At 38.4% G+C, this 17791-nt stretch overlaps 1 protein-coding gene across 1 annotated transcript; it reads left to right on the top strand.

Annotated features, from left to right (window-relative positions):
* Window positions 1–496: 496 nt before the first annotated feature.
* On the top strand, window positions 497–17503 carry SLCO1A2 (solute carrier organic anion transporter family, member 1A2; the record flags this gene model as incomplete). Its single annotated transcript, XM_008942198.1, has 14 exons — window positions 497–556; window positions 1681–1822; window positions 3738–3870; window positions 4183–4289; window positions 8097–8243; window positions 8544–8642; window positions 9107–9328; window positions 11434–11598; window positions 13038–13233; window positions 14006–14171; window positions 15206–15390; window positions 15949–16013; window positions 16346–16463; window positions 17356–17503. Coding segments are annotated over exons 1-14 (1953 nt in total), but the record flags the coding sequence as incomplete, so codon positions are not given.
* Window positions 17504–17791: the final 288 nt, after the last annotated feature.

The following is a 17791-nucleotide window of genomic DNA, read 5'->3' as shown; positions in this document are numbered from 1 at the left end:
AGCAGAACTAAATGTCATTTTTGTGGCTAGCAGGGACAGGCATAGTAAATAAAGACCATGGAGACAAGTATCAGTCAGTCATATGTATAGGTCTTCATAGTCCCATCTCCAACAGCTGTCAATACCAAACGCTTGTGAAGAGAACTGCAAAGCTGTATTACAAACCAACTTGCCCTCAGAATGTCTTTTTTTCTGGGTTCTTTGCCTACTGATTGTACACTGCTGACAGTGTTCAGTGTCCAGCGAGACATAGCTAGCTGCTACGTTGTTGGCATTCCCATGGCAAATTTTCTTTATTAGAACAAAGTGTATAGGCCTGTAGCTTTTGTTGGAATCCAGTTTGCAGTTATTTAAGGAAGACACTCAAATATCATAGAAAGAATCTGAATTTATGCAAATGTGGGACAAAAATGTTTATTTTTTCTTCTGTCTTTTTCAACATTGTAATGGGATCATTGGACAGAAAGAGACATTGGGATCAGGTGAAAAAGACAACATGAAGGAAGCTGAGAAGCTACGTGCAGGGAACAAATTTGGCTGCATTTCCAAGCTGAAGGTACAGAAATATTTTAGCAGTTTTATATGAACACACAACTGTAACTGCTTGCACTAATGGTGGTTTGGTAGAAGTTGCAACCTAGACTAAATGAATTAATAATCTGATCCTTCATGCCTTAACCAAGGCCAATCAAGTTTGTAAGTAACCATGTGTTGGTTTTTATGTCCCTGAACTTTACACTGTGATGTGTTGGAGGTATGGTTGATTGCTCCTCTGAATTTGTATAACCCTCCTAGTCTGATATGATTACCATTCCTTCTTAAATCTATGAAATGAGCCTTACTGATTGTGACATGGCAGTAAAAATTGGCTATTGATGTAACCTAGACTATTCAAGTTGTCATGAAATGCTACAGAAGGCTGTAAAATAACTTGGTTTTAATTCAAAGATCAAATACATTACTTATGCTTTGCAGCTTTTGCAGCAGATGTATCTTAAAAAACTGTAGATTTAATTTTGTAAACACTGTGTGTTAAGAGTCATGTAGTTAAAAGTATTTGAATACTGTTACATGCATTAATATTTATGCTTTTACTGTAAATTGCTACTAGATTCTTGTTAAAAGGACACACTATTTACTTCTTCAGTTTGAAATTACTTGTTCTGGGCTCCTGACCTCTACTGAGATGGGAGAACAGAGACTCAATGAAGTAATTTGATAAAAGGAAACAATTTCAGTTCTGCAAGTAATTTGTCATTCAGATGAGCAAAGGGTACAGAGGTCTTTTCATCCTGGCCTGGCTGCAGACGTTATTCAGTCCTGAAGATGGCAATCTTGCAGCAGACAGACATGGGAGAGGCTGTGCTGAGCCTGTCCTGGCTGGGGAAATGGAGTTGAATGTTCCTGAAGAGAGTCTTGGTCCATGGGAACAGATGAAGGACAAAATATGTTTTGTTTTGTTTTGTTTTGTTTTGTTTTGTTTTGTTTTGTTTTGTTTTGTTTTGTGAAGGCGTAGTTCTGTGGACAAGAGGAGACGGTGGGATTTACACACATACCAGTGGAACAGAACTGTTCACTCGTTTTACCTGGAAGCACATCTTTGATGGAGAAAATAACCATGGAATATTTCTAAATATAGAATTTAGAATTTTTTAATGCGTTCTCCTTTTTCCTTCCTAGGTATTTCTGCTGGCACTATCCCTTGCATATGTTGGTAAAACGATGTCTGGTGCTTACATGAACAGCATGTACACACAGATAGAGAAACAATTCAATATTCCATCTTCGTTAGTTGGGATCATTAATGGAAGCTTTGAAATTGGTAATAACTCATTGTAATGTATCTTATTCTTTTACAATTTAATATGTTGGCTGAGCATGTATTAGTGACTCTCATGTCCATAGCAATCTGTTGATTACTGCATGTGACAGCACTGACTTGCTCTACCCTGCTGCTGCAGATAGTACCTACACATTTAGTGTCTTGGAAACTAACAGGACAACTTAAATGAAGAAGTTTAGGATTAAACGTTGATTCAGCTAATTTCTGCACTATCAAGATACGACAAATCAACTAACAAAATAGAACTAGTCTGTGAGCTTTGTGTTGGATCTTTCTCAACAACACAGAAAGATTTTATAAACTTTGTTTGAATTTAAAGTCGTATTTAGCATTTTACAGTTCTTTTAATCAGTGACCTCAAAGCTGATTGGAGTGGATTGTCCCCTTATTCAAATCCAATGGTATTTCAAGATTTTGTACCTGTAAAACTCAAGAAATTTTCCAATTCTACTTTTAGTGACACTTACCTTGCCTATCAGTGAGTTTTATTGCCCAGTGACAAGCTGATGTCTTATCATTGCCCAAAAAAGACAAAAGGCTTGATAACTCCAAACCTATCTAAATAGAGATCCTCAGGTAACGTGTTTTATACCATTAAAGTCACAATGTGGATCTTTGCTATCTCTGGCTCAGCTGAGGGAATGGTCTGCACAGCCTCGTGTACACTGATGGGAGGGCAGCCAAGGCTCCTTCTCCTCCTTTTCATACTGTCCTATATCTACCTGTGCAAGAAGGCAACTGCTGGCAACACCACGCTGCTGCCTGCAGAGCAGTCTGATGGGGCAGCTCAAAGTTGTGATAGAGAAGGAATGCACAGAATATATTTTTGCTTTTGATAAGGAGGAGACATTAAGAAATATTAAATTACCAAAATTATTGAATGGTATCTAGAAAGCTTATTAATTAAAAGAAATTATTCTCTCATATGCAGTTTTCTATAACAAGCTACGGCATTCTTATCTCCAATGATGTAAAATAATAATGAATAATCATAATAATATTTGAACTGATTAAGAGTCAGTGTATGTGGCAAACTTAAGTAACTTACTAGGATAATGTAAGTGTACATCTTTAAGGATCATTCAAGCCACTGGTTCAATACAGTATGTCTCAGTCATAAGATATCATCTTCTTTCAGAGCTTGATGCTCATCGCTTAGAGACGTGGCTTTGTACTTTTGACAAAAAAATCACAAAATTAGTAGGTGTACGATTACTAAATTGCTATTTTTATGAAACCTGATTCATAACATGAAGCTTGATTCTTTTCTTAGTTGCATAGCAATAAATGAAGAGTAGAGAAAATCAACTGGTTCTGAAGTGAAAGTGGGGAAGTGAGTGAAGAATTTTAGCATATTTGTATTTTTAAAATGTACTAGGTACAAAAATCCATACCTTTTCATTCCTCTCAAACGATTACTGAAATTAATATTAATTTATTATCCCTCTTTTCTCGTGTTTCTTATTTTCAGTACAAAAACACTTGGATAAATACTTCTGTATTTTCTTACACATTGCAAAACAGAGTATCCCAGGAGAATAACTTCCTAGAACAGCTATTACTCTGCAGCCCATGGGCCTAGTATCTATGTAAAATAGTAGGAAATTTATTCTTTACATAGCTGCAGTAAAAAAATCTCTCTCACCATGATCTTGTTTCCATTCTGCGTTCTGTTTTCATGTTCTTTCCATGTGGTGCAACTCTCCCAGAAAAAAAGATCATAGATAGCAGGAAATTATTGCATCACTGAGGCAGTTCCCTGTCTAGGTAGAGTTTTAACAAACCAAGAGAAGAAACAGATGTTGAGCTAGCAAAATATACTTGAATTCGTGTTGTACTCTAAGAGATATAAGGATGTCTTGATTTGTAAATATGAACCAGGACTTTTTTTCAGGCAACTTGCTGCTGATGGCATTTGTGAGTTACTTTGGAGCAAAGCTTCACAGACCCAGAATAATTGCTTTGGGCTGCACAGTTCTGTCATTTGGATGTCTTTTGATATCACTTCCTCATTTTCTATTTGGAAGGTGAGTATTTTGCTTAGTTCCCAGCAGCTTCTGTGATCCTTACTTGCCTTAATCCACCTGAAGCATCTGTTACAAGATTTTGTTACAGGCTGGGCAACAGTCTGGATAAAGCACTGGGTTGATTCTGTGCTGTAGTTCTTTTGTTCCTAGCTTGGTTTGTTACTGAGACTCAGTTAACTTTTGACCTAGATTTCCTTATTCCTATAGCTACACAATTTTTCTATAGGTAACTTCATCACTGAGTACAGATTTATGAGTTGATTCTGATGCATTTCTTCTTAACCCATGCATGCTTTCCTTTGGTTCAAACAGGTATCATATTGAAAGCAGTATTTCACACCATGAGAATTTTTCAGTCATGCCTCTATGCCTTGTCAATGAAAACTTGTCCTCTTTACCTGCAGAGGAACCATCAACAGGTATGACTCTTCCTATGTCTACTAACACCTTTTGCTCAGTTTTTATACTGTTTAAGTGAATAGGATTTTACTTTTACTAGTAGTTATTTCAGGGTCGTGCTTTTGATCAGTACTTTTTGCAGGCATAAAAATGAGAGGTCAGGAGGTTTCCTTTCTGTTTCTTTAGTCTGTGATTCCAGAGCTGTAGCCTTTTTTCATGCAGTCTTCACAATATCTGAACAACTCAGTTAATATCCCTGTCAGTCCACTTTGGAGAAATATAACACCAAGTTGCTCTCAAAAATATTGCTCTTTTTGACTTGAAATATTATGATAATGTGAGGAGGTGGCAAATGTATTTGGACAATTGGCAAAAAGCACTAGGATGCTTTTTCATTGTACCACACAAGAAATAAAATAATGAGAAATAGAGATAGAGCAAAAATGTAGATCCCACTTTCTTGTAGAGGAAAGACATGATAGTTTAAACTAGGCTACAACTTATCTGGGAGACTGAGTCATGTATGTGCACTAACAATATGCATATAAAATAACTACTGTGAAGTCAAAAGGCTCAGAAGCAGCTATTAAATATCACACACAAAATCTTCACACTGAGGATGGGATTAATCTCCTGAGTCTTTAACTGACTCAAAGGGAAGCATTTAGTCTGAAGTGTCTGTTTAGGCTCCCTTGATAAGTGGTCAAAGGAGAGTAGAGAGCTCTTGAAGTGTCCCTTGCTGTAAGGACATTCATGCTCTGTACTTTAGGGTGGGTCAGATTAGCTCCAGGATGTGCCTACTGACTCTTTGAAACTTAGATTGTTGGTGGGTGGCAAAAGTTAGATGAGATGAACGTCACAGTTAATTATTATATTTTGTGGTGGTGTTTCATCAGTGTGTGCTAAAGCTGAATCACACTGCTGTCATGTATGAATACAGTGACTTCAAACCACAGTGGTGGTGTGCTGTAGTTTTCAGTGTCACCCATTTAGTAATGGATGTGGCTTCCAAGCTTTCCAAGACTGCATGTCACTTAAGGCATTATTTTTTTCCATATTTGCAAGAAAAAAGTTGAAAAAAAGCATGTACTTAATACCATTTGGTATCTTTCATTTGAAGATTTCAGATACTTCTCCTTCATTTCATAAATTCACAAACTAAGGTATAGATAGGTAAAGCATTTTTGTCTACATTACACATGCATTCAACAGACACATGTGAACCCACAGGTCCTCAGGCCTGTGACTATACTTGGGTAAGAAGATTGTTTCCTTATTAATTTATGGACAAGCAAAGCATTCACATTCATGCATATGGGTCCATCTCCTGTGTGATGCAAAAAGTAGTTTGAATTTGACCACATCTGCATGTGGATTGGTTCACCCATGTTTGCTGACAGCAACCTGACATTGATGTAGGAGAATAATGCTTTCATTTAGAAAGTCGTCAGTTGCTGCTGGCAAAGCTGGTTTTATTTGTTAATGAATTGGCACTGAAAAGTCTCAGCATGACAAAGTGGACCATTGGGAAGAGTGGAAGATGAAGGGGACTGTAAGGGATGAAGAAATCCAAGTTCAAGGAGAGAAAGTGCTAAATGTCAGATAGTTTCTGATATAACTGTCCTGATGTGGGACAAACAGGGTTGTGTTGCAGCATGATATTCTTCTGCTGAGTTATGTGGGAGGGTAGATGTGAATAAATGAGAACTGGATCCTCAGATAGATCCAGCAGGCTGGCCAGATATATTATTATGGATCTTAATTTTGATTGAGAATTTTATAAAGGTCAAGGTGAGTCAGAGGCTTTCTCAGCACAGTGCCCAGACTGGCAGATGTGTGCCTGCTCAAGGAAGCACTGACAACCTGAGTTGCAGAGATATGATGGAGGAAGAAAACCTTTCTGTAACCTTTGGTGTCATGTGCCAATTATTGTAGAAATTGTATATTATTTTCCAAATTGGAATTCACGTTGTCCTCAAAACCTCCCAAATCTGAAATTGCATACCTGAAAAGACAGCATCAGGAAAGATGAAATTTCTGGATAGGGAGGTCGTTGATATGCAAAGCAAAAATCTATAGTCCTAAAACAGAACTTTGAGGTTAGGGTCTAAGCTGGGGTTTCCAGGTGGTGAGGGCTGTTGTACAGAGTGCCAGGTGAAGCTACCAGCAAACAGCCAATGGTTTAGACACAGATTAACTTTTCTCAATGTGCTTTTCTGGGGGCATATGAACATTAGTAAACCAGAAGCTAGCAATCTGAATCAAGGCAAAGACGCTAGAAAGCTCATAAAGCTCATTCCATGCAAAGGCAGAACACCACCATATCCTCTGTCCTGGTATGGCTTTCCTGTAAGCAAATGGTGGCATCTCACTGTCAATTCAGAAAGTCGTTTGGTTTATTTCAGAAAAATGTTCTTTATCATCAGTGTATGGGCTTTATGCAGCAATTACCTGAATCATTGCAGAAGACTCCTGAATTTTGGGGACATGATCATGCTATTCTTCATAGCCCACTCTTCCAGCTTGTTCAGGTCTCTCTGTAAGATATCTTTGCCCCATGCTGTGTCCACCTCATGACCCAGTTTGATGTCATCAGCAAACTCAGTGAGATTGGTTTCAGTTCCATCATACCTATCATTCATAAGGATATTGGAGAGTGTGGGGACCAGTATCAGTCCCTGGGGGACCCCACTTGTGACAGGCTGCCAGCTTGAGTAAAAGCCATGATTGCGGTCTGTGAGCCAATTTCCCACCTGTCTTGCAGACTGTCCATCCAGTCTGTACCTTGCCAATTTGTTTAGGAGAAGGCTATGGGAAACATGGAATTATAGAACCATAGAAGGTCTGGGCTGGAAGGGACCTCCAAAGGTCATCTAGTCCAACCCCTCTGCTGTAAGCAGGGATATCTCCAGCTAGATCAAGCTGGTCAGAGCCTCATCAAGCCTGACCTTGTATGTGTCCAGGGATGGGGCCTCTACCACCTCTCTGGGCAACCTATTCCAGGGATCTATCACCCTCATATTGAAGAACTTTTTCCTAACATCTAACCTAAATCCACCCTATTCTAGCTTAAACCCATTACCCCTTTTCCTATCACTGCAAACCCTTGTGAATAGACCCTCCCCTGCTTTCTTGTAGGCCCCTTCCAGATACTGGAAGGTCACTATAAGGTCTCCTTAGAGCCTCTTCTTCTCCAGGCTGAACAACCCCAACTCCCTCAGCCTGTCCTCATAGGAGAGCTGCTCCAGCCCTTTAATAATTTTTTTGCCCTCTGCTGGACACACTCCAACAGGTCCACATCCTTCTTGTGCTGGGGGCTCCAGAGCTGGACACAGGACTCCAGGTGAGGCCTCACCAGGGCAGAGTTGAGCAGCAAGATCACCCTCAGTGGCAAATGCTTTACTGAAGTCCAGGTAAAAAACACTGTCCTGCCCATGTCAACAGAAAGCAGACAGTAATCAGGTTAGTCAGGCATGGTTTTTCACCCATTCATCACTGAGGTTCAGGGGCTGTCTTCTCATCACTGACATGAAAATGGCAATTTTGATGAAGGAAATTAGTAAAGGGAAGGGCCTAGGTTATGCAGTGGTTGGACTGCCAGGTGGTTGAATAAGATATGGCGTGGGAAGGGAAGGGACTTAAACTGCTCCAGCAAGTGCAATAGCTTCTTCCAGTTCTGCAGCCTTTGAAGTATTACTTATTCCCCTGTTTTACAGGACAAACCTACCCACCAAAGTTTAAGCTGCTGGTGAATTCTTTGGTTTTGTGTCTAGAATTGAATTAATAGTTAGAGCTAAAACATTAATTCTGGCTTATTTTGTTCACAGAATGTAAAAAAGAGCCCGGGTCCTTGCTGTGGATATTTGTGATGGTTGGAAACATTGTTCGAGGAATGGGTGAAACTCCCATCATGCCTTTAGGCATTTCATATTTGGAGGATTTTGCCAAAGCAGAGAATTCACCTTTCTACCTGGGTAAATCTACCCTGTTGTGCTAACTCCCTTCCACCAAACACCCACAGAAAATAAACTAAAACATAAGAGATGATTATTATGACTCCCTTCAGTCCAATATTGGAAGAGAGAAGAGTCATTATTGCCTTATCAAAATAATAATGATGTGGGACTTGTAACTTAACTGGAGATGAACTTGTTGGGCCATTTTTAGGTGCAAATGTCTATTCAGTAGAGCTGGCCTAGACATATGTAACAATTCCAAGAAAATAATTGTGTCAGGGTTCTGATTTAGTATATTTTATCATTTTCGTGCTTTAGGATGTCTACATACAGCAACGATAATTGGTCCCTTCATTGGTTACTTGTTGGCATCATTCTGTGCAGAACTGTTCGTTGATGTGGGATCAGTAGATGCAGGTAATGGATGAATATGTAAAACCTTACATATAAATTGGTAGGCATGATGGTGTATTTAACAACATTAAAAGATTTTTTGCTAATATGAGATGTCTTAATTTTACCTGAGTTTGCTGATATTTCCACGGAACATAATATGCAATTCAAGAAAAAGCCTGAATTCACATATACACAAATGAATCTGCATATAAGTTATTTGATGAACAATTGTGTCATCTGGCTTAATGTAAGGAAGGACTAGAATTAATTTAATACAAAACACTGAAATTTGCTGGAAAATTAGCAGCATTAGAAAAGAAGACTGGAGACTATTCTTGTTCATCAAACTCATTTTAAGAATATTTAAAATGCTTTTAATATATCACGTCAGAGATTACTAGGAAAATACACAATGACAGCAAAGAATGTTTCTGAATTTGTATCAGATGTGTGGTTTTCTCTTTTTTTTTTTTTTTTTTCTCTAGAAGACATAACTATAACAGCTCTTGATGCCCGCTGGGTTGGAGCATGGTGGCTGGGCATTTTGATTTGTGGATCACTGAATCTTCTCGCAGGAATACCTCTTTGGTTTTTGCCCAAGTCACTTGTGAAGGAAGGAGAAACCAATGAACCTGAAGAGACAAGTTTTCATTTGCAAGAAAATGACAAAAATGAAGACAAACAGACCATGTATGAAATTGCTAAAGGCAAGTTATGTTGTATTTTATTTCTTTCTTAATTTAGTCCTAAATATGTGAACTGTGTCTGTGTATTTTTTTAAGTAAAGATGGCTAGGAAATGCCTACTCTATTTTTCATCTCTCTGTAGTAGAGAGATATGCAGAAATTTAGAATGACTCCTCACAGAGGGAGAAAGCTAATTCCATAGATCCAGGATCTGAGTTCACTCATTTCCCCTTCTTGAATTTCAGGTGGGTATAGATCTGGATCTTTTCTTTCTGGTAGAGGATTAATGCACTGAAATCTGGTTAAGAATATTACAACTCTGTGGACAGATATAAGTTGCTTACTCCACTTTCATTGTGCAGAAAAGCAGAGCAGCACAAGTCTTGTGCATTTAAGTCCAATTTAAATCCATAAAAGGGAACTGAGAGGTCCTTAAGTGTCTTATGAACTTATGAATGGCTGTTGAACAAAGATCTATTTGACTGACATTTATTCCTGTTACCACTGGCAACTTTTGCATCTGTGGTCTTTCATATCTATGTATCTGTAGAAAGCTATTTTTTTTTTCCCTTCCATTTTTGGTGCTAGTTGGAAACGTAAGTGAACAAAATATGTCAAAGGCTATGTACTATCTTCAGAATAGTTTCATGATCCTATATACCCAGCTTAGGGCCCCTTAACAGGATCTTAATTTTCAGAAAGTACCAAGTTCCAGGTACATCTCCATGGTATTTCAAACTAAGTCCTGCAATTCACCACACTCAGAGTGAGTACTCAGATCTTGACTGCTTTTGCAGTTTCATTTTGATAAACACAAGATTTTTCTCTGCTGTCATGTGGCCTTAAATGAATCCATGAATAAAACGTTGCTCTGGTGAGGAAAGGTTCCTAGCTCAGACTGTGGGTCCTAGTACTCCAGCATCCCTTCAGAGATTATGTTTTCATCATCATTCTGTGTATTCTCTGTATTGGTGTGAGTGTCCACTGTCCCTGAATATCCTGAGTTAAGAATCTTTTAGTTTCACAAAGTGGTTGAGGTTGGAAGAGGCCTCTGGAGGTCACCTGGTCCAATCCCCTGCTCAAGCAGGACCACCTACAGCCAGCTGACCAGGATGTGTTCAGACAGCTTTTTAGTCACCAAGGATTTAAAGTTGAAAATTGAAGTATTTATAGTTAAAACCGATCTCTTCCTCAGAAAGCTCTGATTATTAACAGCATGGCATATATAAATAAATAGCCTATTTATAGAGGCTTGGCTTGCATGGAGATGTACTTGCCTACTTCTGAAAGATATATATCCATCCTAAGTGGTTCCTGCTTCCAGAGAACCACTGTCATTGTTTTACAGATTCTTGTGTTTTTCTACAGAGTTTCTTGACCATAGCTTAACAAATTAATCAACAGAGAATGTTAGATAAAAGAGATTTGTGGGGTTTTTATGCTTCAGATCCTGACTTAATAGGCATTATGCAGAGACAAGGCCTGTGTAAATTAGTTTCTCAGGTGCTTACTTGGCTGAAGACTGGCACATCCAGACTAGGAGAGCATATAACTTCAGTCATGTCCCTCTTCAGAACTCTTCTGCCCTTCACTGACTGTAGCAATAACCAGAGTCAGTGCCTGGGTCTCTGGGGGCACGCTGTCACAGCTATCTAGTACCTTCACAGCCCTTCCCCCTTGTACTCTGTTTGCATGCCAGGTACAGGAAAGATGTTTTTGCTGAATGATCTGAGGTCCTAGGATGAGAGAAAAAGGAATAAGGGTGGTGGGGGAATAGCTGCTGCTGCAGATTTGTAGGTGCAAAGTCCAGTCACTAAAAAATCACTAAAAAGTTTCAGGAAACTTTTATGATAATGTTATTTCTGTAGCTTTTTTTCTCTTTTTTATAAGCAGCAGCATGCATTGGGGGGTGGGTGTGTGAAGTTACCTTTGTGTAAAGGAGACACGTTGGGGTAGCTTGGGCTAAGCAAGTAATCTTTGGCCTGTGGTGTCTCTCAAAGCACAAGGATGAGCCTGGTCCAGTTAAAGACCATTTCTGTTCCCCTCTTTGCCCCCAGCCATGCCCGAGCAATGGGTGATTCGTTTTGTGAAGCCTCACACTAACTTGTTACCTTATTTCATTTCAGATTTCATCCCCTTCCTCAAGGCTCTGTTTCGCAACCCAGTCTATATGTTATTTATATGTGTAACTGTGTTACAATTCAGTGCCTTCATTGGCATGATATCCTTCCTGCCCAAGTATCTGGAACAGCAGTTTGGAAAATCTGCATCAGATGCCATCTTTTTAATTGGTACGTGTGCATTTTGCTTTGCTCTGTTCTACCACGTAGCAATATCTCTATGCAAATTCTCTGCGTTTTTACATACATATGTTTATCTGTACATGTATACCTGTACATACTAAGGCCAAATGCTTCCACAAATGAGACATTCTACACTACAAAGCATTTCTAAATAGACATGCATTATCTGCTAAGGATCTTCTAATTTTCTGTGCAGAATTTTATAATCTACTTCCTGTCTCTTGAGCTGGCCCAGAAAGCTCAGCTGTGGTATGAAACTTGCACCACAGATCTCAAAGAGGTTATGCTAATTTAAATCAAAAGAGCATGGGCCAAATATCTATATTGTCTCGATTTAAAAGTATATTATAAAACAGAAGGTAGATTTCACGTTCATGAAAATTACATCAGTAGCAGTCCTAAAACATAGATGGGTTGAACGTATGCACAGCTAAAATTGCCACTGAGCTTCAACACTTTCCATCATCTCCACCTCTCAAGTATTGGTCTTGGGCCTTCTGAAAACCTCAGATGTTCTTTTATATGCAGCACTCCAAGGAAGGAAAGCATTGACAAAATAACTCTCTTCTTTTGTCTCTTTATTAGCTAGTGGGTTTTTTTGTTTGTTTGTTTGTGTTTTTTTTTTGTTTGTTTGTTTGTTTTCTTTTGTTTTATTTTTCTTTATAAGTGAGGACAAGGTGTTCACACAGTAGGAAATAGTAATGGAAAGTAGTCTTAGCACAAAGCAAACTTCAGGAACCTTTCTAGGAAATAGTAATGGAAAGTAGTCTTAGCACAAAGCAAACTTCAGGAACCTTTCTATGGTTCCACTTTATCATGTCTTAAATTCTCAGTGTTCCCTTATTTAACTTAATTAGACTAGATTTTTTTTAATTATTAGAGAAGAATCCTCTTTACATCTAGCCATACTTCTGTTCCTTAACTTAGTGGTCATCTTTCACAGTAGCTGCACCATTTTCTTTAAAACCTGTCACACAGAGTGTCTCAGACATTATGAGTATTACTATTGCCCTCTGTTACCAGTGTTTTGAAGCTGTGCAGCCAAAGGCAAGTAACTGATACACCTTACCTGTGTGGTGTTGACATTGCACTGCTGGGGTGGTTTTTTCAGGCTTTTTTTTGTTTCTGTTTTCTGTTTTGAAATAAATGGTATGCTGAGAGGATCCAGTTCAGGTTTAATAGTCTTCCTCACTTTCACCCACAGTCAAGTATTCTTTGAGAATCAACATTGCCTTGAGCAAAGCCAACTAAGCCATATGATGCTTCTGTAAAACTACTTCCTAAATGTCTTTCCAACTAGTAGACACCAATTTCTGACTAGTTAAATTCTTCAGTCACAAACACTGTCTTTGCCAAACAGTCTTCCCTTCAGAGTAGCTGTGATGGTCTCCTTTATTTTAACATGGAAGTTTCACTTGCTTAAATAGGTGTTTACAACTTACCGATTATATGCGTTGGATATTTTTTTGGTGGCTTATTCATGAAGAAATTCAAGATAAATATCTATCAGGCTGCACACATAGCATTTTGGGTGTCTTTGCTGGAATACCTTCTCTACTTTGCTGCCTTTTGGACTGTCTGCGATTCTTCACCAGTTGCTGGCCTAACAGTTTCCTATGAAGGGTATGTTCCTTAAGACACAAGAAGACACAACTCTTGAGACACTTGAATGATTTTTCTTGGCAAGAATCAGCCAGGGACTCCATGGCTTTGTAACATTTTAGTTTCATGATCTAAATTCTCAAGGCTTTTTAACCTGTGTGATAACAGTAGTTCTATCTTCTGTTATCCCTGTTTTAAACACCAAAGCATATTAAAAAAGACTCATCCACATCAAGACTCATGCAATTGCATGTCCACATTAATTACTTTACTAATATAATTATACATTCAAGTCATGTAGCTGCAGGTAAAAATATAAAGTTGTTGATCAAATTAGGCATACATGAGTGCAATTTCAGAATTACAGAGGGACAAATCCCTTTTCTTTATATTATGCTAGTTTACTGGAATTTGATGGCTATTGAGTCATCAGAGGACATTTTATCTGCAGTTTCTTGATTTGAAGCCTGCCATTAATCACTGGGAAGTGTTGTGTGTCTGTAAAATGCACTTGTAGGTTTATATGTAATGCTTGTAGACAATCAAGTATATATGTGCCATAGATGAGAAAAATGTAGAGTATGGATACCTATTTATGAATTTCTAATATTAATATAATACAAAATAATGTAGCATCCCACAGAAAGATAGAAAGACATGAATCCAGGGTGGGAACATGTAGGGTGATGTCCTGGATCAACACCTGAGCTAGAACAGAATCTTAAACATTGCCAAGGGTTACTGTAGGCATTTAGTTACTGAAATATTTATTCATCTTCTAAATGTATTTCAGAATAGAGCAAGTTTCCTATGCAGAAAATACTCTACTTGCTGGCTGTAACAGAGATTGTGACTGCCCTCTTAAAATATGGGACCCTGTTTGCGGGAACAATGGAATCACTTATGTGTCACCTTGCCTTGCTGGGTGTAAAGCCTCAAGAGGAACTGGAAAAAGTGTGGTAAAGCATACATTTTATTGTGCTGAAAATGTGAAATTTAGTGGGCAAGAAACATCCTTATCAATATAGGGTGGGAATTATCCATACGAGTGCATTTAATTGGATATATAAGGTGACAAGTAGAGTTGGACAAATTCATTGAGTGGCAACAGACATTCCAAACTGAATATGAGAATTAGTGTAAGTTTAAAGACTATCATGGAGAAGCCTCCTGTTCTTCTACTAATTATTCTCAAGGAAGTGCCAGTTGGAAACCTCAGTGCCCAAGAATATTTCAGCCAAAATGAAATTCTATAACATGGACTTAATAATCTCTTTTACCCTGTAGATTTAAACAGGTAACCAGGTATAATAGAACTTCCATTATCCTAATTAGTAATATATTTTTCCATTTAAAACCTCAGAATTTCTAATTAGATTGAAAACAATTGAAAATAATGAGTTCAATAATACCCCAGATCATACAGATTTTAGAAAGCCTTCACACTTTACAAGTATTTTAAGGAAGTATTAGATGATAGTAAGGGCCAGACACTGATGGTTTTGCTCACCTTGGCTGACATTTGAGAGCACTTATTCCAGCAATAGTCTCAATGATCTCAGTAGAAGCAAGTGTTTGAGTGAGAATATTGCAACCCAGTCTCTATCAAACATCTCTGACTTCTCTTCTGGCACATGAAAGACCACACACTAGGTTATGAAAAAGAGGATCAGGTATATTGGCACTGGAAGGACTACATAAACAGGCTGTACTGGGAAATATGGGGGCTCTCTGGATTGTGGACTCTTTGAGGAAGCATAGTCTCAGCTACAGAGGAGGACCATAACTCCCTTCTCTCTCTAACCCCACACACTACGTACAGATAATGGCCTGATCTGTGCCTGGCAGACTGGGAAAGAGGACACCATGAAAAGCTGCACGTGTGTAACACACTCGGGTGCAGGAGAGAGTTAGCTGGGTGCCAGCAGTGTTAGTTTCATGCTCAGTGTGTGAGTTTTGACAAGTCTATGTGATTAAAATACTCTTTTGACAGGTATTTGAAAACTGCACCTGTGTTGCAGCCTCAGGGTTTTCGTCTCAAAATGTGTCTGCAATTCTGGGCCAGTGTGATCGAGAAGAATACTGTGACAGGATGCTTAATTATTTTTTAATATTGACATTAGTCTGCAGCTTCATCTTTTCCTTAGCAGCCATGCCTGGGTACATGGTCTTAATAAGGTACTGTATCATTAGCTTAAGAAAGCTACTGCACTTTTTATTCTGAAGTCAAACACACACAGGAATTAGAAGTGTGTTAGTTTACATATGGAGTGAGGAAGAATGGAAAGACCTGGTGTAATTTCTGACCTGTGTTAAAGTTTAGTGTCATGTTGACTTTGTAACCTGTTGCTGCTATCAGCTGTATCCCAAATTAATGTAGGACCAGTGAGTCAGTGCACTGGGATATTGAGAGGTGTGTGATAGCCATGTGTTGATTGGTCACATCCACACAACGTTGATTAAGGCACAACTATATTGCACTTTGTGCTGGCCTCAGTCCAAGTGGATGATACCAGGAAAATAGATTTTCCCTTTGTAATTTGGCAGTCTTAGTTAAGGATTTCAGTAAACGTCACCTAATGAGGATAATGTGCTCTCAACCAATGCTCTGATTAGAATGGTTTCAGGCTAATGTGATGAACATTTTGATTAAAACAAACAAACAAAAAAACAGAAGTAAAAATTTCTTATTGATGCCACCTCTACTAATTGATGTACAATGTAATGACCCTGCAGGTCTCTAAAGCCTGAAGAAAAGTCATTTGGAGTGGGTATCCATGGACTAGCTTCAAGAGTATTTGGTAAGTAAAGCTTTAACACACACAAGGGTAAGGATCACATCGGGGCTATGGGCATGGCACAGGAGTCTACTTCTATGGAGTGCCTTTGATCAGGAAGAATTGTGGTTTTTTACAGATCTAGGCAGCATGGCAAATTAGAACAGGCTGACTACATCTACTGCTCATCTGAAAGCAATTTCACATTCCTTCTCTCATGTGTTTGTCAAACACAACACTCACTCTCACTGAAACATGAGAGAAAATGCTGTGTTTTGAATAGGAATCACAGTCTGCATTGTAGCACATATATACTGTTAAACAGGCTAATATTTATTTACTAATATTTTTTTTAGCTGGAATTCCATCACCCATTTATTGTGGAGCTTTGATAGATACCACTTGCTTGAAGTGGGGTACTAAGTCTTGTGGTGAAGAAGGAGCATGTAGGATGTATGACATTGTCAGATACAGGTACATTTTCTACTTTATTTTCACTTCTCTTTCTTACTGTGTTATTTCATACAATAATAGCGAGATATAATTTTATGGTATTTATCTTTTCCTAGTAGACAAACTGCTGCTGTGTTAGAGGTTTGACACAGCACTTTTCTTTGGCATTGGCTTTGTCAAGCACAACCTTTGCCACAGATGTTGCAACACAAACACAATACTTTGAACAGAAGTGTTCATGTGCCATAATTACATTCACTGATGGCCTTTCCCGAGACCAGATCTTAAAACACTGAATTCTGATAAAAGAATTAAAAGTAGTAAGCCCTTGTGGGAAAAAAAAAAAAGTTTAATGGCTGAGTATACAATATATTTGAAGACATAATGGTTGAAGTAGTACTTGAATTAAAATAAGTAAGAAATTTATAGAGAAGATATAGTTACTCAAGTTGGCCCAGGATCCTACACTTCCTGCTTGTGGAGTCCTTCAAGGGGCACTGTGGGAATTTTGAATAAAAGTCTCATTGAATTAATGGCCTGAAGCTGATTCCTTTTAATACTGGGTTGAGGTTGATTTGGAAGAAGAATGCTAGCTCATGAATACACGGAAGTTTTACTGAGGTGGTCTGAGCTGCCCTTTTCATGGCGCTCTCTCTTCTTTGCAGAGAAAGCCGTAGAGTACTAGGTGGTTAGAGTCACTGGCTAAGCTTTTTGCCTGAAGTCAGGTGAAGTAAATAGTCATCTTGCTGACACTGTCATATTCTCTATTCTTATGTTGATTCATCTTCTGTGAGATCCGAAAGGATCAGCACACACTTTAGGATGGGTAACTGTTGCAAAACAATGTATGCTGAGTATTTTTGCTAGTTTTTCATGCATGCATATATTTAATGAAGTTCATCTTTTATTTCAGGTGGCTCTATCTTGGCCTGCCAGCAGTATTACGTGGAGTGTCCTATATCCCAAGTGCACTAATTCTCCTTATTTTGAAGAAGAGAGTTAAATCTGAAAGACAAGTCTTATCAAATGAAGCAGTAGAAATGCAGGATAGAGAACAAGAAGTACTGAATTAGCATTTCAAAGCAGGAGATATTGTGAAAAAAACCTTGCAGTGTAAATTTTGGATATGTTCTTGTGAAAAGTTTCATACTTTAACTAGTAAACACTTGGACAGAGATCAATAGAATTACACATAGTTTTATCCTGTTTATATTATAGAAATATCAGTTCATAAACAGAAGTTACAGGAAAAATATGTTTGGTGCAAAGAACAAGAAGTAGAAATAAGAAAACTTATGAAATGCCAGGTTTGAGTTGTCTGAGCTGTTGTCCTGGTTCCGTGTAAAAAG

The sequence above is a fragment of the Merops nubicus genome, unplaced genomic scaffold, assembly GCF_000691845.1.
Source record: "Merops nubicus isolate BGI_N331 unplaced genomic scaffold, ASM69184v1 scaffold11136, whole genome shotgun sequence".
Lineage (NCBI taxonomy): Eukaryota > Metazoa > Chordata > Aves > Coraciiformes > Meropidae > Merops > Merops nubicus.
The sequence above is the reverse complement of the archived record's forward strand: the minus strand, read 5'-3'. Positions and strand labels throughout refer to the sequence as shown.